We start from the raw sequence: 23,258 nt of genomic DNA, 5'->3' as shown, positions 1-23,258 counted from the left end.
ACTTTTACAGAAATTCCAGTAGGTGTATTTTCATAAATGATGCATTTCATCTTATTAAGGTTTTTCTGAAATAAACACATGAGGTATTCTCTCTGAGAGTAGCAGTTATCTTACCGTTCACAGTACTGGCCAGTGTAGCCAGGCTGACAGGCAGTACACTGGTAACCTCCATTTCCAAGGCTCTCACAGGTAGGGGAGAACCTGCATAAGTTACACACAAAGTAAAAGTGTTGGTCTAGAAACTCAGTTAACAAGTAATTGGTGTTTACTTGTAATTTTGACTAGACTTAGGGTCCTTTATGGAAGTTATAGTAGTCTTTAAGACTTTGCCTTTTTACAATTGTTTTTCAAAATTATTATTTTCAACAGATTTGGTATTTCATTGCCATGAAACAGCAAAATTATGTTATGGTAAAGTGAAATGTAAGTGCAAAATCAGACACTTTCATCAGGATAATGAAATACGCAGGATTTGATATAAGGCTGTAGTAAACAGGGTAATGTTTCACCAATACTCCAAAATCTACAAGACAGGGTTAATTGCACTGGACAGTTGTCCTGAGCTATAAATAGAGCTGGAATGTAACGTCTTAATATACGTGCCAGAACTTACTGGTTGTCTGGGTCAGTGTGAGGGCAGGCACATGGCTGGCAGTCTTCTGGAGTGCCAACAGTGGGGTCACCAAAGAAACCAGGAGCACACTGCTCACAGAGCTCACCCTGCGTGTTATGTAGGCAGCTCTGGAAGAAGGCAAATACTCTGTTTAGAGATCTTGTCAGGAAGCTTTAATTCAAAGAAAAATACCAATCATTAGCTGATCTGGTGCTTCGTACTGTACAGATGCCGGTCTCCGGGTGACAGGAGTCAGAGTGACCATTGCATTCACAGAGCTCACAGTGACCCAGGTACAAGCCACCACCGGTGCGGGTATAGCCAGGAGCACAGTCCTAAAAATGACACATACTTGATTTAGGCACAATCAGGTAAAAAGGAAAAAGAAAGAAAAATCTGAGAAATTTATTGAAAAAAATATTGACCTGGCAGGAGAGTCCCTGGTATCCAGGTGGGCATCGGCACTGCTCCACCTCGAGGGCCTGTGCCAAGCCGCTGTAGTTGGGCACAGCAACTTCCATGCTGATGTCAGAGATGCTGGAGGAGCGCATCTCTGTGGAGTAGGATGCTCGAATCAGGATGTCATCGAGATCAGCCAGAACCATCATCAGGTGCTCTCTAGTGGCAATCATGCCATCAGGTCGACGCCAATTTTCCTAGTAGGGAGGAAAAAAAATAGGCTAAAGCAATTGGTGTGCATTATGAATAGATTTTAAGAAAAGTGAGTTTTAGCATGTTCAGCTTCAGGAAGATAAGAAAACAAAGGACAGGCTCAGTCGTGGATGGTTTCACTTCAACAAGCCTAAAATTTTCTGTAGTTTTTATCTCTATCTATATATATATAACACAGGCCTATAATAAAAATTAAAAATATATTTAAATTGGAAAAATCTAACTTGTAATTAAATTGGCTTATAAAATAACTTAACGCTATGAACCACTCACCTCTCTGAAGACGATCTCAAATGTATTCATCTCTCTGCCCTGTTGCCTCCGCTGCCAAGGCTGACGGGCTACCAAGGTGATGTCATTACCCTGAAGGAAAAACACAAGCAGGTGAGCAAATCCTCCTAATGCATATAACAATGGTAGAAAACAGCAAACTTCCCAGAGATACTCACAATAATCTGAACGTCAGCATCATCAAGGAGCGTTCCTCTCGGACCAGCCACATAGGAAATGGTATATTTAAGTTTTCCACCATAGGACCCCACCTAAAGCGTGAAATTTAATGTCAGGTTAATGAGTGCTGCAGTTCTCAAGATAAAAGAGAAATGTGAAACACATTGGTGGCTTCTGAAAGTGAGTTTTTACTGACAACAAGTCCTTTGATAGGAGGATATAAAGGTGTAAACTGATTTTTTTCCAACATGTGAGCATCTTTACATTTTGCAGAGTTGTAAATACATGTAAAAGTGCATTCCCTGAATTTTATCCATGGGAAGGATGTCTAATGGCTTCTGTGATTGTGAAGGTTATTTTTTCCAAGGCCATTAACAAAGAAAGATACCATCAACTTGCTTTATGTATGCTTTTGAAGCCGGAGGCCATAGCAAAGAATGAAAGTCATGACATTGCTGCATCTGCTGCTTTTGTCTCATGTGAGACGTATACTGCCACGCATGTTTTCATCACTTCATCACTTAATTAAGAGAAAATCGAATAACATGATCTCTGACCTTTGCATTACATCTCACTTTACAAAAAGCCAAGCAGTTAAAACTCCAATCATAACATGGCAAAAAGCCCTCACATTTTAATACATAGGAGGAATGTAGGACAGGAAATCAAGAAGCTACACTGAAGGGAAAGGGTGGGGGACAACTGGAAAACTATGGGCATAGGTTTTGTGGACAGGTATGTAGGAATGCTTGAGGATAATAGGAGTGCAATATTTTATGTGACCTCTAAGGGGATGACCAGGAGCGAGCCACGTTTTCACAATTACCTTATCCCCTGTGAACTGCCCTGGAAGCTGCCAGTAGAGCAGACCATCCTGGTGCAAGTTGAAACCTTTGTAGACCAGAAAGTACTGAGAGGCAAAGGAGGAAGGAGAATAAGCCACAGGAAGCGAGCGAGAGTTAAGCAGCAAGATGAAATCGCAAGCAAGCAAGCAAGAATTCCAGAAAGTATGCCTGGGAAGTATCGGGGACAAACATAACATGTAACTAAACACTTTGAAGTAGATGTTTTCACGTAGGAGTTTCATTGCTGCCAATCGATAACAGCAGAGCACTTGCACTGTGCCTTGCCTGACAACTAAAACAGCAACTTGCACAGTCAGTAATACGGCAATGACAGCTTAACAAGTGCCTCAATTAGATGGGGATCTAAACCAGACAACAGCATAATGACAGGCCATTATAAAAACCAGTGTTAAGTGGAGAATTACAGTGCACACTGTGACAGCAATGAGTGGGAGTGATTTGCTTAACAACAAAAAATACCTCCATTCCAATTAATCACTAGAATTAAGTCAACTACCCATTCTCTAGTGTTTATGAACTACATGCATTATATTCAGCATTAATGTCGCAAATTATAATTAAGTTTTATTTTAAATATCTGGAAAAAAACAACCCTCAACAAATAAAAAAAGAAAGTTGTTAATTAACTTTAAAGGTTTAAGATTATAATGTACATGAAGTTAGTCACTCAGTCATTCCACTATCTACCTTGCTGGTCCCACCAGTCGTACTATAAGTCTTGCTCACTGTGTTCTTGCTCTGCTGATTCACGGGAGAACCAGGCCCCAAAAAGAAATGCAAGACATCAACATAAGGGTTGCGAAAAATAAACGAAACCTCTTGCAATCTCTGACAGAGTGTACCTGGAGATGAGGAGCATGTCCTGGGGAGTAAGGTTGGGGTCGAGTTGGTCTAACTGAAGCGATACCAGATGGGGAGGGTGGGGGACTCGGGTTACGCAAAGACCAGCGAGAATGAGAGGAAGACGAAGAGGAAGTCGAGACTCGGGAAGTATAGGGAGAAGAGTACGGAGGAAAGGAGGAGGATTTATAGGAGGGAAAAAATGGAGGAGAACCAGCTTGCCCATTGGAGAAATTAGAGAGAAGTGCCCAGACTTCATCATCCAGCTCTCTGACAGCACCCTGAGGGGAAAGTGGTGTACCAGAGACAGGTAATAGGTAACCTGATATATACCCACTCCAAGAGAAGGGGGACCTACCATGGAAACCTTGCTTGACCATCAATAAAAGTGACAAAGTTTATTTAGAAACACCAGGTTATACATGCAATCAGTTTTTATATAGTTACTGTAGATGCTGCCCATGATAGGCTCATTCTATTATTTCCATTCAAACAATGTAGTCACACCAACAAAACACTTAAAAAGTTCTTTCACGTAAGAAACTAAGATTTTGCTATTCATGCCAGAGTTCTCTATAACTCACTCACATGCACACACGCTCATATCTGACGATGTGCTTCTGCTCAGTCCCACTTCATCAAACCCAAGTGTTCATGCTGCTACATCTAATAACCAAGATGATGTTGTTACTTCTATAGATGTCCACAAAAACACTGTGCATCACTTATTCTTGTTAGACAAACGAGTTTTACATTCTCCGATCTACAGTGCAGGTCACACCAAATACCTGACTAGCTCTTTTGGTTCTGTGGGTGTCTTTACGTTGAGTGGCCATTAGGTTCCAGATGGAAGCATCCTTCCTTAGCTGCTCCTCTGGCAAATATGAATCACTCTATTGATGTGGATAAAGTAAGCTCTTTGATCACTTTGCTCACCACTGAGCTGATGGTATTTGCAAGTGTTATGGCAGTGTTATTCCAGTAAAAGTTAAAGTTTATGAAGCTCTTTAATGGACCATTAATGATCAATCCACAAGGCTTATATCATGTGAAGCAGAAAGCGATGTGGAATATGGACTTTGATAAAAGTGGGTAACTCTAAGGGGCCTTTGTTTGCCACCTTCAGCTGCAAAATGCATGCACAGCTGTAAAAATGGCATGCATCTAATAAATAACTGTGCCAGTATAGATAAATGATCACAGAACTTTTCAGTGCATATTCACGATATATGCATAACATGATAATTATTATTATTGTACATCAACCAGCGTATTTCAAATGCAGTACAGTTACTTGAAACATGCCAGATAACACTGCACTTCAGAAAAAAATCACCAGATTTTATATGATCTAATAGCAATCACAACATACAACAACTTTATACCTGATCTTTTCGTTTCACACGAGCAAAATGAGAATTTTTCTATAGAGCGTGGAGAGGGAGACAAACACAAAGAACAAGCTACAGTATGTGAGTCGTCACTGGGGCCATCAAATCTATACAAATTATTTTGCCAATATAAATGCTGTTCAGATTTAAAAGATGAAACCACTGCAGGAATGAAGGAAAAGAAATCACGCAAAGATTGATAAACAAGTTCACTCTAAAAGGACTGGCTGAAGCTTGAAGTAAGAAAAAGCAGCAAAAGGGAGAAAATAGTTGAGTAGGATGGTCTAGTTGTTTCTGATGTGTGCTGCTGAGCATGTTTATATGCAGCATGGGGGTGTTTTAACTGTTGTATCTGTGGTATATTCTTTTTAATACTGACCTTATCACCCTGGTAAACTCCTGGAAGCTGCCAGTAGTGAGGCTCCTGTCCCAGGTAGTCAAAGTTACTGTAGGACAGCTGAGTGCCTTCATTGGAAATCTCTACAGTGAAACCAGTGGAAATGCGACTGGTGCGCTGACGGTTGACCAGAGCGAATCCCTGGAAGTTCCCTGGAGAAAAGACTGAGGACACCTACAAAGCAAATTTAAGTATACAAGCCACTAAATAATGCAGTACCACTTAAAAAACATTAATAAATAAGGTGCTTAAAAGAAAAATATTTTGCATTTCCTCATTTTTTAATCGCAAAGTTTTAAAGTGATAAAAGACGCTCCTATTAAACATTCCCACAGATAAGTAATCTCTTTGATCCAAATGCTCAGAGTTCAGACGGTTTTAAACGCTCCACTTCAAACACATTTTTACACTTTCAGATCAGCGAAAGTTGATACCCCTAATATGGTGATGTCATATTCTCATATTCTGGCTGTGAGCACAGAACACCCTTCCACCATGTGCTGAAATCTTTCATTTCCAAGAGGCAGAAAATCAGAAAAAAAAACTTTGCTAAAAGGAAGGGAGAAGCAGACTAACAGGCTTGATACAGACTGCATGAGACTTGAAGGTCTTCTTGCACATGAATAATGAAAGTGCAGGGTTTAATAGAGACCCACTACAAAAGATACATTAAAAAAGGTACCAATGAAGAAAGCAAAATGGGGGAAGTTGCAATAATGAAAAAAAACAGGAACCTTTCTGTCACTCAATTGTTTATTTGTTACTTAATTACTTTGGTGTAGTATGAATGACTACAACGGAGGTCTTTATCAGCAGGAAACACTGTAAAACTTATGATAATACAGTTAAAAGTCCAAGATTTATGCCCTCCATCACATTTTCTAACGCTGCCCAGTAGGCCATATTGGAGTCTTTGCTGGGCCTTGACCCTATCTGTTTTTGTATTTTTACTATTATTTAAAGTCTTACCAGATCTCTGTAGTAGGTTGAGCTGGAGCACTGCTGAGTGACACCCATACAGAAGCAGGACAGGCAGCCATCTTTGTTTTCTTGGCTCAGATGGAAGGCCCCAGTCTTACAGGTGGAGCAATACTGGCCTTCAACGTTCATCTACACCAGCATCAGAGGAAAAAGATACAAGCAGCCCATGCTATAATATTCAGAAGGTGAAAATACCTAAGGAATTAATGCAAACATGAAGTGACGGTGTCTGATCACCTTGCAGTTGCACACACCACTATTGCAGCTTTCATGCCCTCTTTGGTCACAGTTATAGCACTCTGTCACACGGCAGAAAGGTAGAAGATTACAGTAAGTTCTGTATTGAATAGTATCTTTGCAACTTGTATTTTCCTTATAAAAATAAGGCACAGATTTGTTATTTTTCTAGATCAAAATACTGAATTTACCATCACGTCCATTGCCAACTTTACAGCTCTGTCCAAGCATTGGATTACCAGTGTATCCTGGAGCACATCTGAAATAAAAATAGATAGTTAAAGTAAATATTTCCAGTCAAGAAGGATGCAAAAAGTATTAACCTGAAGAACAATGGGGCAGGAAGCTGGGAAGCCTGCTAGAAGAGATAAATTTGATGAATAATGTCCTTTAAGGCATCTTCTTGACCCAAAACTGACCTCAGCAAGAAACAAAGGACTGAGTGACTCAGACAAGAAACACATGTACCATTCTGTTACTCCATTCAGCAAGTATACGCATCTACACAGACAGCTAGCATTACATCAACATGAACCAAATCACCCAGCTTTTCCGCTGTATACTAACAGGTTTTAAACACTGCCTGCACTGGAGATGGATGAAGCACAGCCTCTGATAAAACTTTCAACATGTCTCAGATGTTGATCCCATCTCTCACAGGAGTGTTGTACAGCTGAAAATGAGAAATCTCTTTTTCAAATGAACAGAAACACTACAATTTATAGAAAACCAGAAAAAAATGATCAAGATGAAAACAATTATTAATCTAAACTCATGTGACAACAAAGAAAGCAGAGGTAGGAATAGTAGCTACTAGGAATAGATAAAAGAGAAGATGCTAAGGCAGAAGAAAGTGATCATTTTTGATAGTGCGACAAAGAAAAGCAAAGCACCATCAGCTCAAGCATACATTGGCACTGTCACCCAGCTCATCCAAACCCGATTTGTGCAGGGACGACTGCTGTCAGTCTTACCTCACCTATCCTCTGGCAGGTCCATAGGTCAACAGCCAAGAAAGCAGACTTCCATGCTATAAACTTGTTTTCAGAAACACTATTCAAACTGTCTACTGGGACTTCAAGAACTTTCCAAAAGGAGTTAACTTAATCTTGTTTTACAGACATCATAATAACAAAAATCAACATACAGTACATCGAAATTGTCATACTGAAAGAACATCATATGGAAATTATAAAAATATAAAACGCAAAGCACAATCTCCAAAAGCAGAAAGCAACACTCATTTTTTTACATGACAATATTAAAATTTTGCCCTTGGATTCTTTTTTTTATGTCCAAAGCCTTGGACTGCAGAGGAACATTTAGGGGTCAAATTTGAGGTAGCATGCCCATAATGAAGTGAACAAAGTACACATATGAAAGGTTCACATGCTAAGCAATCTCTTCATAGCGGAATTGTGTGCAATAGTTCTGACAGTACTTTGCCACATAATACACTTAAAAATATGTAAGCATCTGCATTAAAGACTAAAGGAATAATACACTAAAGGTATCAAATGCAGGACTTGTTGGTTACTGTTTGCAAAAAAACCAAAAAGAACAAAGCAAAAACAAAGCATTGTCCCTTTAAAATCGGCCCCTCTTTATGACTCGACAAGTAAGAGGGAGAGGAATTTTGCTTCAAGCCGTCCCCTGTGGTCTCTGCTCTGTGTGAGCAGCACAGCTCAGCTGTCAAACACACACAGAGAGCAGAGGACAGAACATTTTTAAAGATATCCACTGTGACTAACCTGCAATTTGTTTTTGGTTTGGGATAAAAGTTGCAGCTTAGAAATGTAGCAAACACAGCAGAATAAGAGGGGAGAGAAGAAATGACAAAAAATGGTTGGGTTTCTGCAGAGGAAAACATCCCCCCCAAACACTTTTGTATTAGTCTATACTGTAAACGCATAGTATACCTTTAATAAATTAAAAGTCACTGTAAAATACTGTAAGTACTGTAATATTTGTGCCTTCATTATATTCCATTGATATGATTGTAGTATATATAAATAGGACCAAGATCAGAGAAATAAAAAAAAAATAACTGAAAAAAAATTATACAACAACAACATATTTTCTAGTCATCAGGGATAATTTTGATGGGAATGGCCAGCTTTCCCAAGACAATATGTAGAGAACCTTCTTGATTCCTGCTCTGCTTAGCAGATTTAGAATCTCCATTTAGAAGCCTCAGCAGGTCCAAAACTCCAGATTCAAAATATTTTTTCTTTTTATGTTGGTGTTTTTTAGTGTTTTTCTTCCTAGCAACAGCCTTGGATTTAGTGGGACTTGATGTCCTTTTTATCGTTATGTTCGACTTCTTCTTTGGAGAGGTAGCGTTGATTTGAGCAAGAGTTGTCCTTCTTACTGTTGTTTTAGGTTTCTTGGCTGTAGTAGCCTTAACAGTCTTTGTGGCTGTCACTGTGACCTTGGTTGAATTTTTCATTTTGTGAGAGGGCAACTTATGAGCAAACTTGTGCTCAGTCTTTTTCTTATCTGGGTTAGAGCTACCTTTGTGAGGCTTTGGCAATTTCTTTGAATCATCTTCTGAAGTTTTCACACTCTCCGGAGCCTTCTTTGTTGCATCTGCTATCACTGTCTTTTTACGGCCATTGTTTATGTTAAGTAGAGCTGGATCCTTTTTATTGGCCCGATCAGACTGTTTTTGCAGCTGAGGGATTTTAGCAGGCTTTGAGTTGTGAGGTGGTGGGTCCACTTGAAATTTTGTGATTGTTGCCTCTTCTTTAACTTCCTTTAGTTTTGTTTGCCTTGGCTGTGAATTATGTTTTGGTGTCACAGCAGCCCTCCTGCCCTCCGGCTTTTTTGTTTGAGGCTTCACTACAGTTTGAGGTGTAGACTCTGAGTTAGTGTTAGGTTTACTTTGGCTGGTCTTCAACCTGACTGTTGATCTTGCTGAAGACTGATTTTTGAATGACCTATTGACTGATTGGAGGTTTGTTGTGTTTTTCACTGATTGGACTTTTCTATCTGTCTTAGGAGCAGATTTGTGTTTGTTTGAGAGGAGACCTGGAGTCGGTATGCTTTTGGGAACAGTGGCTTTACTAGTGAGAGACATTTTAGTAGGTATAACTCTGACCTGAGGCTGAGGTGTTGAGTGCAATGGGACCGCAATGACAGTTGTGAGTGAAGGCAGAACCCTTTTTTCTTGGAGTGAACGGGAAATGTGTCTTGTACGTTTCATCTTGTTCATCTCCTGAGCCAGGGCTGTGAAACCATCTATTAGGATCTCTAACCGCCCCTCTAGTCTGCTCAGACGAGCCTCCATTTCTGTGTAGCTCTTTTCCAGCTCGCTAACTTTCTTGTTCTTCTCTGAGGCTGTCTGCAGACTGATAACGTCTTTCAGCTGGGAGCTGAGAAGACTCTGCTGTTTCTCCATACTATGAATGCTGTCCTTCATATCAAGCGTGTTGCTTTCCAGCATGGTCAGTCGTCGGTTAAAGGAGTTCAGGTGAAGCCGGAGAAGTTGCTGGAAGCTTGACTGTCTGCGCTCTGGGCTTGGAGTGAAGCGTGGTGGGAGTCTGGACACTAACTTTTTGGGGGTGACTGAAACAACGCCCACCCCAATTATTTTTGTTGATTGAGTTCTGTGATGCTGTGATGCAGTAGACAATAAAGCCCTAGTAGGGATAATAGTAGTAACAGGCCTAGGATTTTCACTGTCATCATCTCCACTGCCGTTTAGTTCTAATTCTTTATCCCAGTTGAAATTGAATATTGTTTCAGATCCACATCCCATAGGCAGGGAGCCCTCTGTGTGCTTCTCCAGGAATGGGTCCCCACAACTGTCTGCAGATGGCATCTCTTCTCTTAATATCAAAATAGCAAAATCAGGCAGGGATACAGGCAGGGACTTCATATCATAGTAAATGACAAGATGCGCTGTGTACCCAAGTCACCTTTTCATCTTTGCCATTGGGGTGGCAAAGATTCATTAGCCAGACAGTCCACATAAATGCCACATCTACATTTATGACCAAAACAACTGATCTGTGCAGAAATCACATTAGCCAGCACCTACAATGTGTTTCTATCAGCCAAGCAAAAAGGTGAAGCAGAAGGCAACCTTTGAAAAAGGCTTCTGGAGATAATGTAAAAGGAGAAGAAAGCAAAAGTAAGATATACAGAGGGAAAAAAGTCTATTTCCAAACTGTTAGTTCTCCTTCAGCATATTTCTTTTCTATAAAAAAAAAAAATCTAATCTGACTGATGGCATCCTCGTTACCAACGAAGGGAACTTAGCCAACAACAAAGACACAGCATTGTGCCACAGGAGAAATAACCTTAGTGGTCTGTGTCGCATGTGGGACGAAGAAAACTACTAGTAGCAGCAGAAATAACTTCACAATCTGCAAATCAAAACACCCACAATACAACACTGAGAACCACCAGCAGCTCTGTGAGGACACAGTACAAAACCTTAAAGATATATTAGAGATCCCATCCCTCCTTTGATATACTTCAGCTACAAAACCCATGAAAAAAAGGGAAATTTGAACCACAGACATGCTTATATCCCTCTCCTGTGAATTAAATCAGTCTGTGCTACTGCCAGCCCCTGGAAACCTTTCTGCCGGCCAGCCAGGTAACCCCAAACACTGAGCAGTGCTTAGACAACCCTGAGAGGAAGACAAAGAGAAAAATAGAGAGATGAGAAATAGAAGAGGAGCAACGTACCTTTCACAGCGTCGGCCAGTGAATCCAAGAGGACAGTTGTCACAGGTCGGCTGGCCGTCAGAATCCAGATAGCAGGTCGTGGAGAATCTGTTTGAAAAAACAGAGATGACAATTGAGAATGATCCTGCCCTGCACACAGTTTACTTTAGCATGAAAAAGAACAAAAAAAGTAAACTGAAAATGATTTCTGACATAAACTTACTGGTTATTAGAAGAGATTCCAGGGCAGGAGCAGGGCTTACAGGCCTGAGCACCACCCGTGACAGGGTCTCCATAGAAACCATTTTGACAGCGCTCACATCTTGAGCCAGCAGTGTTATGGAGACATTGCTTTAGGTCAGGAAACACATAAAAAAGGGGTGTGATCCATGGAACAGTTGAAGATATGGCACTTAGGTAGCCACATGTTGGGATTTGCCAAGAAATAATTTGCACATTCCGTGTCAGAGATCAAAGACGGCTCAGCACTGACAAAGGCTACAGAGAGGGGAAGAGTAGCACAGAACCTACCAGACACCTGCCGGTCTCCGGGTCACAGCTGCTGGCGTGACCGTTACAATCACACCTCCCACATGTGCCCAGGTAAAGCCCAGAGGTAGTCCGCGTATACCCTTCGTCACATTCCTGCAGAATGGAAAAAAATGGAAAAGCACCTCAGGTGAGAGACAAGTGATGACAAACAGGAAAATGTCTTTGTTCCACTGCCGGAGCGAGACAGACTGCAATTATCGCCAAGCAGTATTATGGAAAAAATTAAGAGACTTTATTTCTAGCAAGCTTAGACACATCTGTGGTGCCTTTGCTTTCTTTCCTTTGTCAGAATAACTTCAGTAAAATCGAAGGTTGCAAAGTTGCTCGTACCAATTCAAAACAGCAGTTTGAATTATCAGAAGATGGAGTTTGCAGTTTCACATAGAACGGACTACAGAAGCTTGAAGCTAAGCTAGCCTCAGATGAACAACCATCAATGTTTAACATCCTGTTATTCTTGCTTTGATACACTAAACTGATTTAACTGGCAGCTGTAGTTCACTTGAGGGAAAATATTTCCTGTGCAAAACTACATGTATAAATAATTATTGATTTATTTATAAAGAGACATTAGTGCAGATTTTTTTCATTTTCCATTACTTTAAAAACTCCAAAGCAAAAATGCCTCTTTCTGTACAACTAATAACAATGAATAGAATCATAAATCAATAATCATTAGTTGCAGCTATTAAGTTTTTGTCATCTCATCTAGAATAATCTAGACTACTCTCCTCATGTGTACCTGGCAAGATGGTCCTCTGTATCCTTGAGGGCAGGCGCACTCTTCCACCTCCAGAGCACGTTCATACCCAGTTGAGTGAGGAACAGCAATGTCCATCTGGATATCTGAGACACTAAATCACGCATAAAAAAGACATGTGAAGCAGTGTGATCCTCTCGGATTAATATGTGATTTGTGAAACTTTTCCACACTCTTTGAGGAACCTCCCAGCATACCTGCTCTCAGCCAAATTGTCGGCATAGCTGGCTCTGATCATGAAGACAGCAACGTCTGCCAGCGCCATCAGTAGGTGCTCACGAGTACACGGCTGTCCGTCAGCACGACGCCATTCAGACTGTCAGCCAGAGAAAAACAATTAAGCGAAAGTGAAATGTTGATGAGGATTTAGGTTTAGCTAAACTCCCAAAAAACACTGAAACACACCTCTCGGAAGGTCACAGTGACAATTTGTGGGAGACGTGGGAGCGGTCTGGTTTGAGCGTAGTGTTCCAGGAAGATTCCATTGCCTTGGAGAACCACATCTGGCTGACCATCAATCACAAGAGAGCGCTGAAATGGTTCAAAGCTCACTGTGTAGCGAAGCTCTCCGCCATAAGCTGTCACCTGGTAGCAACATGTTGAAAACAAATGCTCATTCGAATCAAATTAGTTTTATTCGTGTAGTGCCAAATCATAACATAGGTCATCTAAGAGCACTTTACATAGTAATATCAAGACATTACAATACAGAGGCAGCACGGTGGCACGGTGGTTAGCACCGTTGCCGCACAGCAGAAAGGTCCTGAGTTCAAATTCCAACATCAGGCCGGGGTCTTTCTGTGTGGAGTTTGCATGTTCTCCCCGTGTTCGCGTGGGTTCTCTCCGGGTACTCCGGCTTCCTCCCACCGTCCAAAGACATGCAGCTTGTGGGGATAGGTTAATTGGATAATCTAAATTGTCACTAGGTGTGAATGTGTGAATGAATGTGAGTGCGAATGGTTGTCTGTCCCTGTGTGTTGGCCCTGCGACAGACTGGCGACCTGTCCAGGGTGTACCCCGCCTCTCGCCCTATGACAGCTGGGATAGGCTCCAGCGCCCCCCGCGACCCTGAAAAGGATAAGCGGAAGCGAATGGATGGATGGACAATACAGAGAGAAGCACAAATTTCCTTTAAGCAAGTGTTTGGAGACAGCCGAGAGACATCATCAGTTTTAAACAGAAAGAAACTCCCAGCAGAAACAGATTAGTGAAGTATGGCCATCTGCTTTGAAAAGGTGAGCATTTCAACAAACTGAATAGTGGAAAGGTATTTAACCCCTCCGATACTGTGAGGGGAGTCACAAGACATCCTTGACTGGCTTTGACTCGAAGGTCCAAAAGAGCCTCAATGCATGGATAAAGGCAGCCTTCTTACTTGACAACATAGAAATCAGAAAACAGAAATCACCTTAAACATGCATGATTTTTTCCTTGTTCCCTGCCTGCTACTCACTTGGTTGTTGTTTTGTTAGTTTTCCTCACCTTATCTCCCCTGAAGTTCTCAGGCAGGACCCAGTAGTAGATGTCATTAGGGAGACTCGAGAAGAAACGGTAGACAACTTCAGAGGAGCCCCTTTGTGAGATGCCTTCAGTGATAGTATTAGTGTTGGCACTATTGGAGAGGGAGAAGAGTTGCCCGTTTACGCCGCCCCGCACCTGAGAGATGCAGAAACAAGTCTGACTGAAGCGTTTGCACATTGCTTATAACTAGAAACAATCTAGAACCTGAAAAGATTTGCTGATACAGCATTAGTGAGCAAACACTGAGTGACATCATGGTGCCAAATATATGTGCTCCTTCTTTTTCCATTCAGAGCTTGGCAGCCCACCTGTTCTCTATTCCAAGTGGAGCTGGAACACTGTTTGGTGACGCCCATACAGAAACACTGTAGACAGCCTTCAGCGTTGGACCCTGATAGGTGGAAGAACCCAGGCTTGCACTCGTCACACAGAGCGCCTGCCACATTGTTCTGCAACGTAGGCAAAGAAGCAAATAAACAAACACAGTCACATATGTGGCCCATGTGCCTGTCAAGCCCTTCAATCCTTTGATAAAAAATGGCAGCAGAAAAACTCAGCCTTGCAGATTTATAACAACTGACGATTTAAATGTTTACCATACTGCAGCCATACCTTACAGCTGCATGGCCCGCTGCTGGAGCTGACAATTCCTCTCTCATCACACTTGGTAGATGGGTTTGCTGCAGGGACAGAGCAGTGGAAAGATCACATATGGAGAAGAAAGTCCACCTGGGAGGGTTCCAGCCACCCTGCACACCTAAGCCATGACCACACACTACAATCTACTGTAACCCCAGGAGGGAAAAACTGATGGGAATCATTGCACAAGATTTAGATCTTCTTGTGATCATACGGCTGGATAACTGACTAGTTCAACAAGCCAAACAATAATGTAAAGGTATTTGGATTTCTTTAATGTAAGTGTACTCACAGACAGGGACACATTTTCCATTAGGCAGAAGAGGGTTACCCTGATAACCAGGAGCACACCTGGAAAAAAAAACAGACAGAGATATAGTAGATATCAAAGTGTAGTTAATTTTAATTTTAAATACATTTGGCATATTTGAGAAACCACCTGTATAATATTGCACCATACAATACAACAGTCATTGTCGCAAACAGCCCCAAGTGAGTCGTACAGCTTAATTCATATCCGTACAGGTTCTTAATTACGCTCAGCGATAAGGTACAGGTAATGATATACGTTTCCTCACTTTTCACAGCGTCTTCCTGTATAGCCGGGCCTGCATGCGTCACATGTTGGCTGTTGGTCAATGTTCAGGAAGCAGGTGTCAGAGAACCTACAAGGTCCGCAGAAAGAATAATGAATCAAAATGTAGGAGCTGCAGTTTAATGAGTAGCATGTGAAATGCATAAAACAGTATTCTCGTATCTGAATGAGCTCAGTTTGAGTAGTGAGAAAGCTCAGTTTATTTACCAATGAAACCTTGTTTGAAGACTGTTTCCGCATGCATTAGTCTTCCATATTGTACTGTAGATGTGTTTGAGCATTTGTCTGTGACCTTACCGTCGTGATGTCTCAGTGTACGGGCAAGGGCAGGGCTTGCAGTCATCAGGGCGGCCTCGGCTTGGGTCGCCAAAGTAGCCAGAACGACACTTGTCACACTGAGGGCCCTCTGTGTTGTGCTGGCAGCTCTGTGGTTAGGAGAACACACAGTCAATTCACTCACACAGATGTCACTCAAAGTATATTTAACATTTTCGAGAATATTTTGGGTTTTTCTATTGTTGAGAATTCAATGAGAAGAGTGATACCATTGTTAATGACTCTACCAATAAACCTGGACCCAAGCATGCATGCAAGACTGGAATCATGGGGAAATGTGGGGTGTTTTTTATATCATAACTAGCAAGTTTGGGTTTTGCAGTGAATAATATGCTGGAACTGTTTCTTAGCCTTTTTGCTCCATTATGCATCCACCATGAAACCAACTTCTGACTATTTTCCTGTTTGAATCAAAAGGTGTTACTTGCATATGTGCTGGTAGTGAGGCTCTATAAGCCTTTAAAAAGGACTAAACAACCTATTTTGTCCTGCTTTTGTTTTTTAACCTGGGCTAAACAAATCATCCTCTAATGCAGACACAATTGTCTGACTCATTTTTTTTTTTGTTTTGGGGTTTTTTACCAGACATTGTCCGCTGATTGGATCACAGGCAGTAGCATGTCCATTACAATTACAACCAGCACAGGTTCCCAGATACAAGCCACCAGGAACACGCTCGAAACCAGCAGAGCACATCTCACAAGACAGGCCTGTGTATCCAGGAGGACATCTGGGAAAGATTAAAATACAAATGATCAAGCATTGCTTTCATAATGAAACTATGATGAGGCAAATTACAACACTTTGCGGTAAATAGAAAACAGCTGACTGAAAAACAGACTTTTTGTTGTTCTTGTTGCATTAGACACAAAGGAGACTGAGATAAAACTATTATAAATAATCACCAAAGTATAAATATAAAATTAGCCCTTGCGATGAAATAATCCATTTATTACTGTATTGTGCTCTTTACACTACATGTGTACACACTGGAGAAACCCAACAGACTGGGCGTTTCCTCCTTCTCACTTAACGCACCTGCATTCTTCAACGTCCTTAGCATGACCCAAAACGCTGAACTCCACAGTCGTGGTATCCATGACAATGTCACTGAGTGCCACACTGACCATGTGGTTATCATAGTTGGTGCGGATGCTGATGCTTTCCAGGTTGGCCAAGGTCATCATCAGCTCATCTCGGGTCACAGAACGACCACTGGAGTGCTGCCAGTTGTCCTAAAAATGTAACAATTAGGTTAACTAACATAATGCATGTGGAAGTGCTTAATTCATCTTACTTTTGATCATTATTAGATTATTACTCCGTCATGACCTATAAAATCTTTCTACATTTTCAAAAACACATATAATCATTACATTATTACAAAGTTACCACAGGATTGTGCAGAATATGAACCAGAGCCCTTACTTCAGTGAATCTGATCTCCTTTTGGTTGACCACATTGGGAGGGGTGCCATTGCCTCTGCGGTACACAAGCCTGCGCCCATTTCCAACCAGCGTCACATCTGGCTTCTCCACAGACTCGGACAATCCGCGTGCTAGTGTGTACCGCACCTTAAACTTCAATGATCCTCCATAGGAATCGATCTAAAACAAATGGAATGATTAACACGAATAAGCGTGTCAATTAAAATGAGACTTGTGAATTATTTTCTCCTTACTTTATTGCCCAGGAACTGGCGAGGCAAGGTCCAGAAGGAGTCGAGGTTAAGGAAACGACGTGAGAGGTCGACAAGCTGGAACTCTTCCATCTCCGGGTTAATAAGGAGCTGAGTGGAGGAAAGAGGAGGAGTACCAGGCCTCGATGGGTAGGTAACGTTCACTCCTGGAATTGACAAGTTCAGATTTATTTTATGTTAGCTCTTAATGTTAGGAATAAAAGTTTGAAAGGTATTTCAGCTGACAGTTTATCTGTTCTGTCAGCTTAAACCATACGCATATGGATTAAAAGCTTTTTTTGCCTTTGAAGTTTTCCTCCTCTGTGAACCGCAGACTGATATGGTTGCGATAACGTCCAGTGCTCTTGCAATTTTTAGAGATTCCACCGCAGAAGCAGGACAAACAGCGGCCATTCACGCTAAAGTGACCATCAGGACAGTTGCCTGGAAAGAACAAGTGGATATAACTTATCTACAGTTATCCTACAGTTTCCAAGGTACATAACTTAATGTTTGTTGTTAAAACTGTAGTCACGTTGACGCTGGGCCCAAGGGATGTGTCCGTACCTTGGTTTGGATTTGAAATAAGAGTTAACACTCCATCTGGGATGCCAAACACCAAGCCTTTAGCATTAATGGCCTCGCATGTGTACGCCCCCTGATCTGACTCCTTCACATCACGAATAATGAGGGTCCCACGGCCATTATCACTGGTCACGGTAATCCTGAGAATAGAGAAATAAAACACCATTGGAATAAGATAAAAAGCTTTCCTTTACATCTCACTGTTACAGTCTTAGAAAACATTGTTACACAAAAACCCATCAATTTTAAATGTAATTGCCCAAACCACACATGCAGTCGTCTACGCCTAGAGTGAACATTTCGAAACGGCAACATCTGGAGCTGGAGTACACCACAAATATTCGGGTAATTACAATCATGGGCCTAAAGATGAAGAGTCAAAGCTGAGACGAGCAGCTACACTGTCAACAGCCTCCTCACCTGAAACTGTATCACAGAGGAAAATACCTTCACAGAGATTTTCAAATCTTCAGCGACTACTGCAGATGACTTCTAGCTTTTATCAGATATCAGATTGGAAACAGATTGACTAAAAAATAACATTAACAAACTCCAATTCATAGATATTTTAGGTAGAGATGGCACGATACCACTTTTTTATGTCCGATACCGATACCGATATCATAAATTTGGATATCTGCCGATACCAATATGAATCCGATATAATGTTTTTTAATCAACAAAACTGTTTTTTAAATATCTTGCTGCATTTTGTATAAGTTCATACTCAAGTTTAAAACAACAACTACACTAAAGCTATTCTGTTATACCTGTATGCAAAAAAAAATATTTCATAGTTCAGCAATACTGATCAATCTAATAAACTTAAACCTACACCATCCTCCCTATTCTGGTATTTTAAAGAGTACTTAGCATAAATATTAAGCAACCTAACTAATAGGGTTCCAACTCCCAGCAACAACAAAAATAAATAAATAAAAAATAGGGAACCACCCCTCATGCTCCACCTCATGATGCTTAATCGACGTAATCAACCTTAATTTGATGCAGTGTGAAAAAAAATGCACAGAAATCAATTATTTTTCAAGAAATATTAAATAGATTCAACATCTTTCTTCAACAAAATTGCAGACTGCACAGATGGTACCTTCCCAAAGGAAAAAGTACTATAGCTTACTAGGGTATATATATTAGACGTAATAGTTACTATATACAGTAATTGACTTCTATTCATTTTACATCAAATTAAAACTTTGGGTGTCAGATAATTATTTATTAAAAGCTAGACATTTTAAATGAGAATAAGAAAGAAAAGTATGTCTTTGTGCCCCCTTTTCCCTGTTAATGCCCTATCGGCCCCCCTGGCTAAACTTTGCTAGATCCGCCCCTGCACAGTTACCAGCGTCAGCTACGTAGAAAAAGATCCTCGAGTAGAAGAAGAAGAAGAAGAAAGTGTGTACATTATTGTACTTTATTGAGCCCCGTGGGGAAATTGCTCTCTGCATTTAACCCATTCACTCAGTGAAGCAGTGGGCAGCCATTGGGCGCCCGAGTAGAAAGTAATATTAAATACATTCTAACAACAGCTGATCAAGCTTAAACGTGCTGCTGTTGTTCAGCCGCTGGTTTCCTCTTTCTGGTGCAAAGTGGGCCAAAAGCAAACTAGAGACACGGACTCGAGACAGAAAAGCCGATCAGCTGATCATTTAAGCAGTTTCATGATTGAAGTAGCAGCAGGAGAGGCAGTCGCTTGTTAAGCTTAACGCAGGAATGCTTTACAAACATTCAGAGATGGACTTACACACTTGCTTTACTTCTCTCGGGGATAACTTTGTCGGAGATGAAATGCCGGGTTGCTAGCGAAGCTCCACATGCTATCCAGACCACCTACAGGTCCCGCATGCCACAGCCGCTCTATCACGTGATGCATACTGCTCCGACGTGCTAACTTCTGAGGTGAGTTACGGCGTGTTGCAAGTTTTGTGAGGTGCTTTCGTGATATTTAATGGATCGGATTACATTTTTTATTTTTCTCCGATATCCGATCCAGTAATTTAGGTCAGTATCGGACCGATACCGATACGTAATATCGGATCGGTCCATCTCTAATTTTAGGCCATTTTGACTGTGTTTTCTCCAAACTTTGAATTATCAGAGGTTAAGAGTTTCTGAATGTGTACACTAAATTAGGTTTGATTATAGACCTGATGAACAAAAAGCACAGAGGTGGTGAATTTCCTATCAAACCCACCTGTTGCTGGTAGGAATGTGTCCCCAGTTGAGTCTCCAGGTGATAATGGGTGTTGGCACTCCAACAGCTTGACAGGTGAATGTTACTGTGGCTCCCCGTGCAACCTGAACTGACTCTTCTGGGGGGCTTGTTACAGCAGGAGGGGCTGTGAGGAGTCAAAAAGGACAAAAAACCAAAAAATAAATGCACATTTACAAAACAGCTGGCATGTCACTGGAATTTGGCGAGTGAAGCTCATAAAGGCCGAGGAAGTCAAATTCTCTGCTATGGACAGACAATTTTCTTTTAGTTCAGGGATGGAGGGCTCACAAAAGCCCTGTGTTTCACTGAATACATGTGAAAAAAGCCTGTTTCACAGAAAATTAGGCAAAGTGTACAAAGGAGGCAATATACAGAGTAGTGTCAGAGAAGTGATTTGCATGAAAATATGAAAGAAAGCAGTTGAATGTGTATGAGAATGAGTCTATTAACAGGCAGATGTGGACAGGCACTGGAGTGAGACTTACTGCAGCCATACTCATCGGAGCGGTCTTCACAGTCTGGCTCTTCATCACACTGGTAACTAGCTGGGATACATTTGTTATCACTCAGGCATTCAAACTGCTCAGGAGCACACCTGTCATCGGGGCCCTTGGAGGCTGCAGTGATGACAAGATGAAAAGTAATAGCAAATTTATATCCCTTCACAACATAAACAGCAGCTTTGAATCAAGGTCAGAAAGGCTCATAGCAATTGCTTAGCACCAGCAACCAATAACCTAAACTGAAACCAATCATTTTTAGCATTATGGGAAAGGTGCTACCCCACCTCTTGCCCTATGGTAGCAGGGATAGGCTCCTTACCCTGAGATGGCTGGATGGATGGATGGATGGATGGATGGATGGATGGATGGGAAAGGTGCTTTTTTGCAGAGTCAAATAAGAAGATGAATACCACTATTTCTGGATTTAATATATGAACCTGAAGGTGTTAATTGGCCTCACTCAACATAAAGAATGATAAAGAAGGACACCTATCATGGATCTATCCTCCTATCCTTAATTAATATGTACACACAAAAAAACGCTGATGGACTCTTTTTCTTCATCAAGGTCACATTCACAGTAAAGCGACTTATTCTCAGTGGCAATACATACATTTGTGGAAAGTTTCGGAGGCCTATGATTTGTTCCTTCTTTTTAAATAAGTGTGCTCATATTCACACGCAAGTATTTTCCTTTGCTTAACCAGTTCTGGGATATGGCGGTGGGGGGTGGAGCCTATCCCAGCTGTCATAGGGCAAACAGCAGGGTACACACTGGAGAGGCCACCAATCTGTCCGAGGGCTAAACCATAGAGACAGAAAATCGTTCACACCTACAGCTAGTTTAAAATAACCAATTAACCTAACCCCATGCATGTCTTTGGACTGTGCGAAGAAGACTGAGTGTCTGGAAATAGCTCATGAAAATACAAATGTCACACAAAACACCCCAGGTGGAATTTGCACCCAGAACCTTCGCACTGAGGAGACAGCGCTAACCACTGCACTATCATGCCACCCACACAATTATTTGAAATAATAAGATGACTTAACAAATCCAAAATTAGATTTAATATTGTTGTTTAAATTTAAGAGACGGACATCAGAGAGGTAAGGGAGCTTTACTTATTCCTTTAAGACAGATTTTTACTGTCTCACAAAAGAAACGGAGACTTACGGCAGTCGGTTTCATCTGAGTTATCCTCACAGTCATTGTCTCCGTCGCAGCGCCAAAGTTTGAGTGCACAGCGACCATTTTTACACTTGAACTCGTTGGGTTCACAGGGAGATGGAGTACCTGCAAAAAAGGCAAGAGGCTGATTAGGGATCATGTTGCTCTCTGGGACTGTTCGCATGTACAGGGCTGCGTTACTCACCACATCTAAACTCGTCGCTTCCATCTGGGCAGTCCCGCTGACCGTCACAGATATAGTCACGAGGTATACACTCTCCAGTCTGACATGTAGCCTGATCCACTCTGCAGGGTCCAGGTTGGCCGGGGGGACGCACTACCTTCTGGGTTGTATCGACTGTGGTGGCAGGGGTTGTGATGATCGGAATAATCGGCCCTATTGAGTATGACACAACTCTTTCATTAGGCCTATGCAAAGATGTACACAGGTGCTAATTACTGTCCCACACATCAAACAGCCATTACTCCAGCATATAACTGATCATGTTAAACTGCCAACCAGTCACAATGAGGCCACTCACCACAATTGAGCTCATCACTCATGTCTCTGCAGTCTTGTCGGTTGTCACACAGGTATTCCATTAGGATACATGTCCCATCACCACACCTGTGCTCATCTGGCATGCAGGGTCTCACACTGGGGGTTACTGTTAGAGATGCAGAGGGGAAGCAGGGGGAGGGGGATGTTGAAGGATCAAAGACATGCAAGCGTTGACTATGGTACAGCCAAAAAACTACCTAATGTCATATTAAAACACAATTAACAATTTTTTTTTAAATATTTCATTTAATTTTTTTAAAAAAAACTTCTCCTGGAACTCTACTGCAGAAAGAACAACTCAGAAGTGTTGAAAATATTACCAAAATCTGAAAGCTTGTGATAATTAGGGAGCTTTTCAAGAACATTACAAGATTTTCATTAGTGTTTGTGTTCTGGTAACCATAAAATATACCATAGGTTCAAACCAACATGGTAGCTATACAATAACACATTAGACAGATTACATTAGGCGGGCAAGACAACACTGGACAGACTAGACTGAAGAACACAAAAAAAAGAGATTGACACAAACTAAATGACAAAGAGTAGATTAGACATGGCTAGATGGATACAAAAAAATAGAACAGACATATTTGATACACAATAAGAAATAAATACAAGACTGGACAAGAAAGGCTTAATAACGCACAAATAAAGACTGGATTGAACAAACACTACACTACAGTGAACACAGGCTACAAATACTTTGTAAGAATAGATTCGACACACAGACACACAAAGACAGCAAAACGAGACAGACAGATGAATGACAATGCTGTCACCTGAATAAACAAATAAAAGATAAAGTCACCATTTAACTCTATTAGTTGCCATGTCTGTATAGAGAGTTTTGTGGAATTGATGGCAAAAAAATTTAAAAAGCTGCATTCCTAATCACACTCATGCCATGCAAATATACTTTATACTCATTGGGCACTACTGGACTTCAAAGACTAAACTCAGAAGTAGACTCAAAGTCTGCTTCACACTTCTGTGCT

At 41.2% G+C, this 23,258-nt stretch overlaps 1 protein-coding gene across 3 annotated transcripts in view; it reads right to left on the bottom strand.

The window, feature by feature from the left end:
• The window catches only part of hspg2 (heparan sulfate proteoglycan 2), a 96,862-nt gene that overhangs the window by 30,967 nt on the left and 42,637 nt on the right, over positions 1 to 23,258 (bottom strand). For 2 of the 3 annotated variants that reach the window (XM_080295439.1, XM_080295440.1), the window contains exons 7-39: positions 22,241 to 22,366; positions 21,904 to 22,095; positions 21,705 to 21,824; positions 20,510 to 20,641; positions 20,004 to 20,148; positions 17,774 to 17,931; positions 17,510 to 17,650; positions 17,210 to 17,373; positions 16,956 to 17,135; positions 16,566 to 16,762; positions 16,110 to 16,257; positions 15,489 to 15,616; positions 15,175 to 15,261; positions 14,889 to 14,947; positions 14,570 to 14,637; positions 14,266 to 14,406; positions 13,919 to 14,092; positions 12,842 to 13,021; positions 12,634 to 12,752; positions 12,419 to 12,530; positions 11,656 to 11,769; positions 11,348 to 11,475; positions 11,146 to 11,232; positions 6,639 to 6,706; positions 6,448 to 6,509; positions 6,199 to 6,339; positions 5,212 to 5,403; positions 1,735 to 1,827; positions 1,559 to 1,648; positions 1,039 to 1,269; positions 835 to 948; positions 614 to 741; positions 115 to 201 (exon numbers count right to left, since the gene is read on the bottom strand). In XM_080295439.1, coding sequence (XP_080151565.1) covers positions 115 to 201; positions 614 to 741; positions 835 to 948; positions 1,039 to 1,269; positions 1,559 to 1,648; positions 1,735 to 1,827; positions 5,212 to 5,403; positions 6,199 to 6,339; positions 6,448 to 6,509; positions 6,639 to 6,706; positions 11,146 to 11,232; positions 11,348 to 11,475; positions 11,656 to 11,769; positions 12,419 to 12,530; positions 12,634 to 12,752; positions 12,842 to 13,021; positions 13,919 to 14,092; positions 14,266 to 14,406; positions 14,570 to 14,637; positions 14,889 to 14,947; positions 15,175 to 15,261; positions 15,489 to 15,616; positions 16,110 to 16,257; positions 16,566 to 16,762; positions 16,956 to 17,135; positions 17,210 to 17,373; positions 17,510 to 17,650; positions 17,774 to 17,931; positions 20,004 to 20,148; positions 20,510 to 20,641; positions 21,705 to 21,824; positions 21,904 to 22,095; positions 22,241 to 22,366 — 4,306 coding nt within the window. Of the gene's footprint in view, positions 1 to 114; positions 202 to 613; positions 742 to 834; positions 949 to 1,038; positions 1,270 to 1,558; positions 1,649 to 1,734; positions 1,828 to 2,561; positions 2,646 to 5,211; positions 5,404 to 6,198; positions 6,340 to 6,447; positions 6,510 to 6,638; positions 6,707 to 11,145; positions 11,233 to 11,347; positions 11,476 to 11,655; positions 11,770 to 12,418; positions 12,531 to 12,633; positions 12,753 to 12,841; positions 13,022 to 13,918; positions 14,093 to 14,265; positions 14,407 to 14,569; positions 14,638 to 14,888; positions 14,948 to 15,174; positions 15,262 to 15,488; positions 15,617 to 16,109; positions 16,258 to 16,565; positions 16,763 to 16,955; positions 17,136 to 17,209; positions 17,374 to 17,509; positions 17,651 to 17,773; positions 17,932 to 20,003; positions 20,149 to 20,509; positions 20,642 to 21,704; positions 21,825 to 21,903; positions 22,096 to 22,240; positions 22,367 to 23,258 lie in introns of all 3 variants that reach the window. The other variant, XM_080295438.1, reaches the window with a different exon arrangement.

This window comes from Astatotilapia calliptera, chromosome 20, assembly GCF_964374335.1.
Source record: "Astatotilapia calliptera chromosome 20, fAstCal68.1, whole genome shotgun sequence".
NCBI classification, from domain to species: Eukaryota; Metazoa; Chordata; class Actinopteri; order Cichliformes; family Cichlidae; genus Astatotilapia; species Astatotilapia calliptera.
The sequence above is the reverse complement of the archived record's forward strand: the minus strand, read 5'-3'. Positions and strand labels throughout refer to the sequence as shown.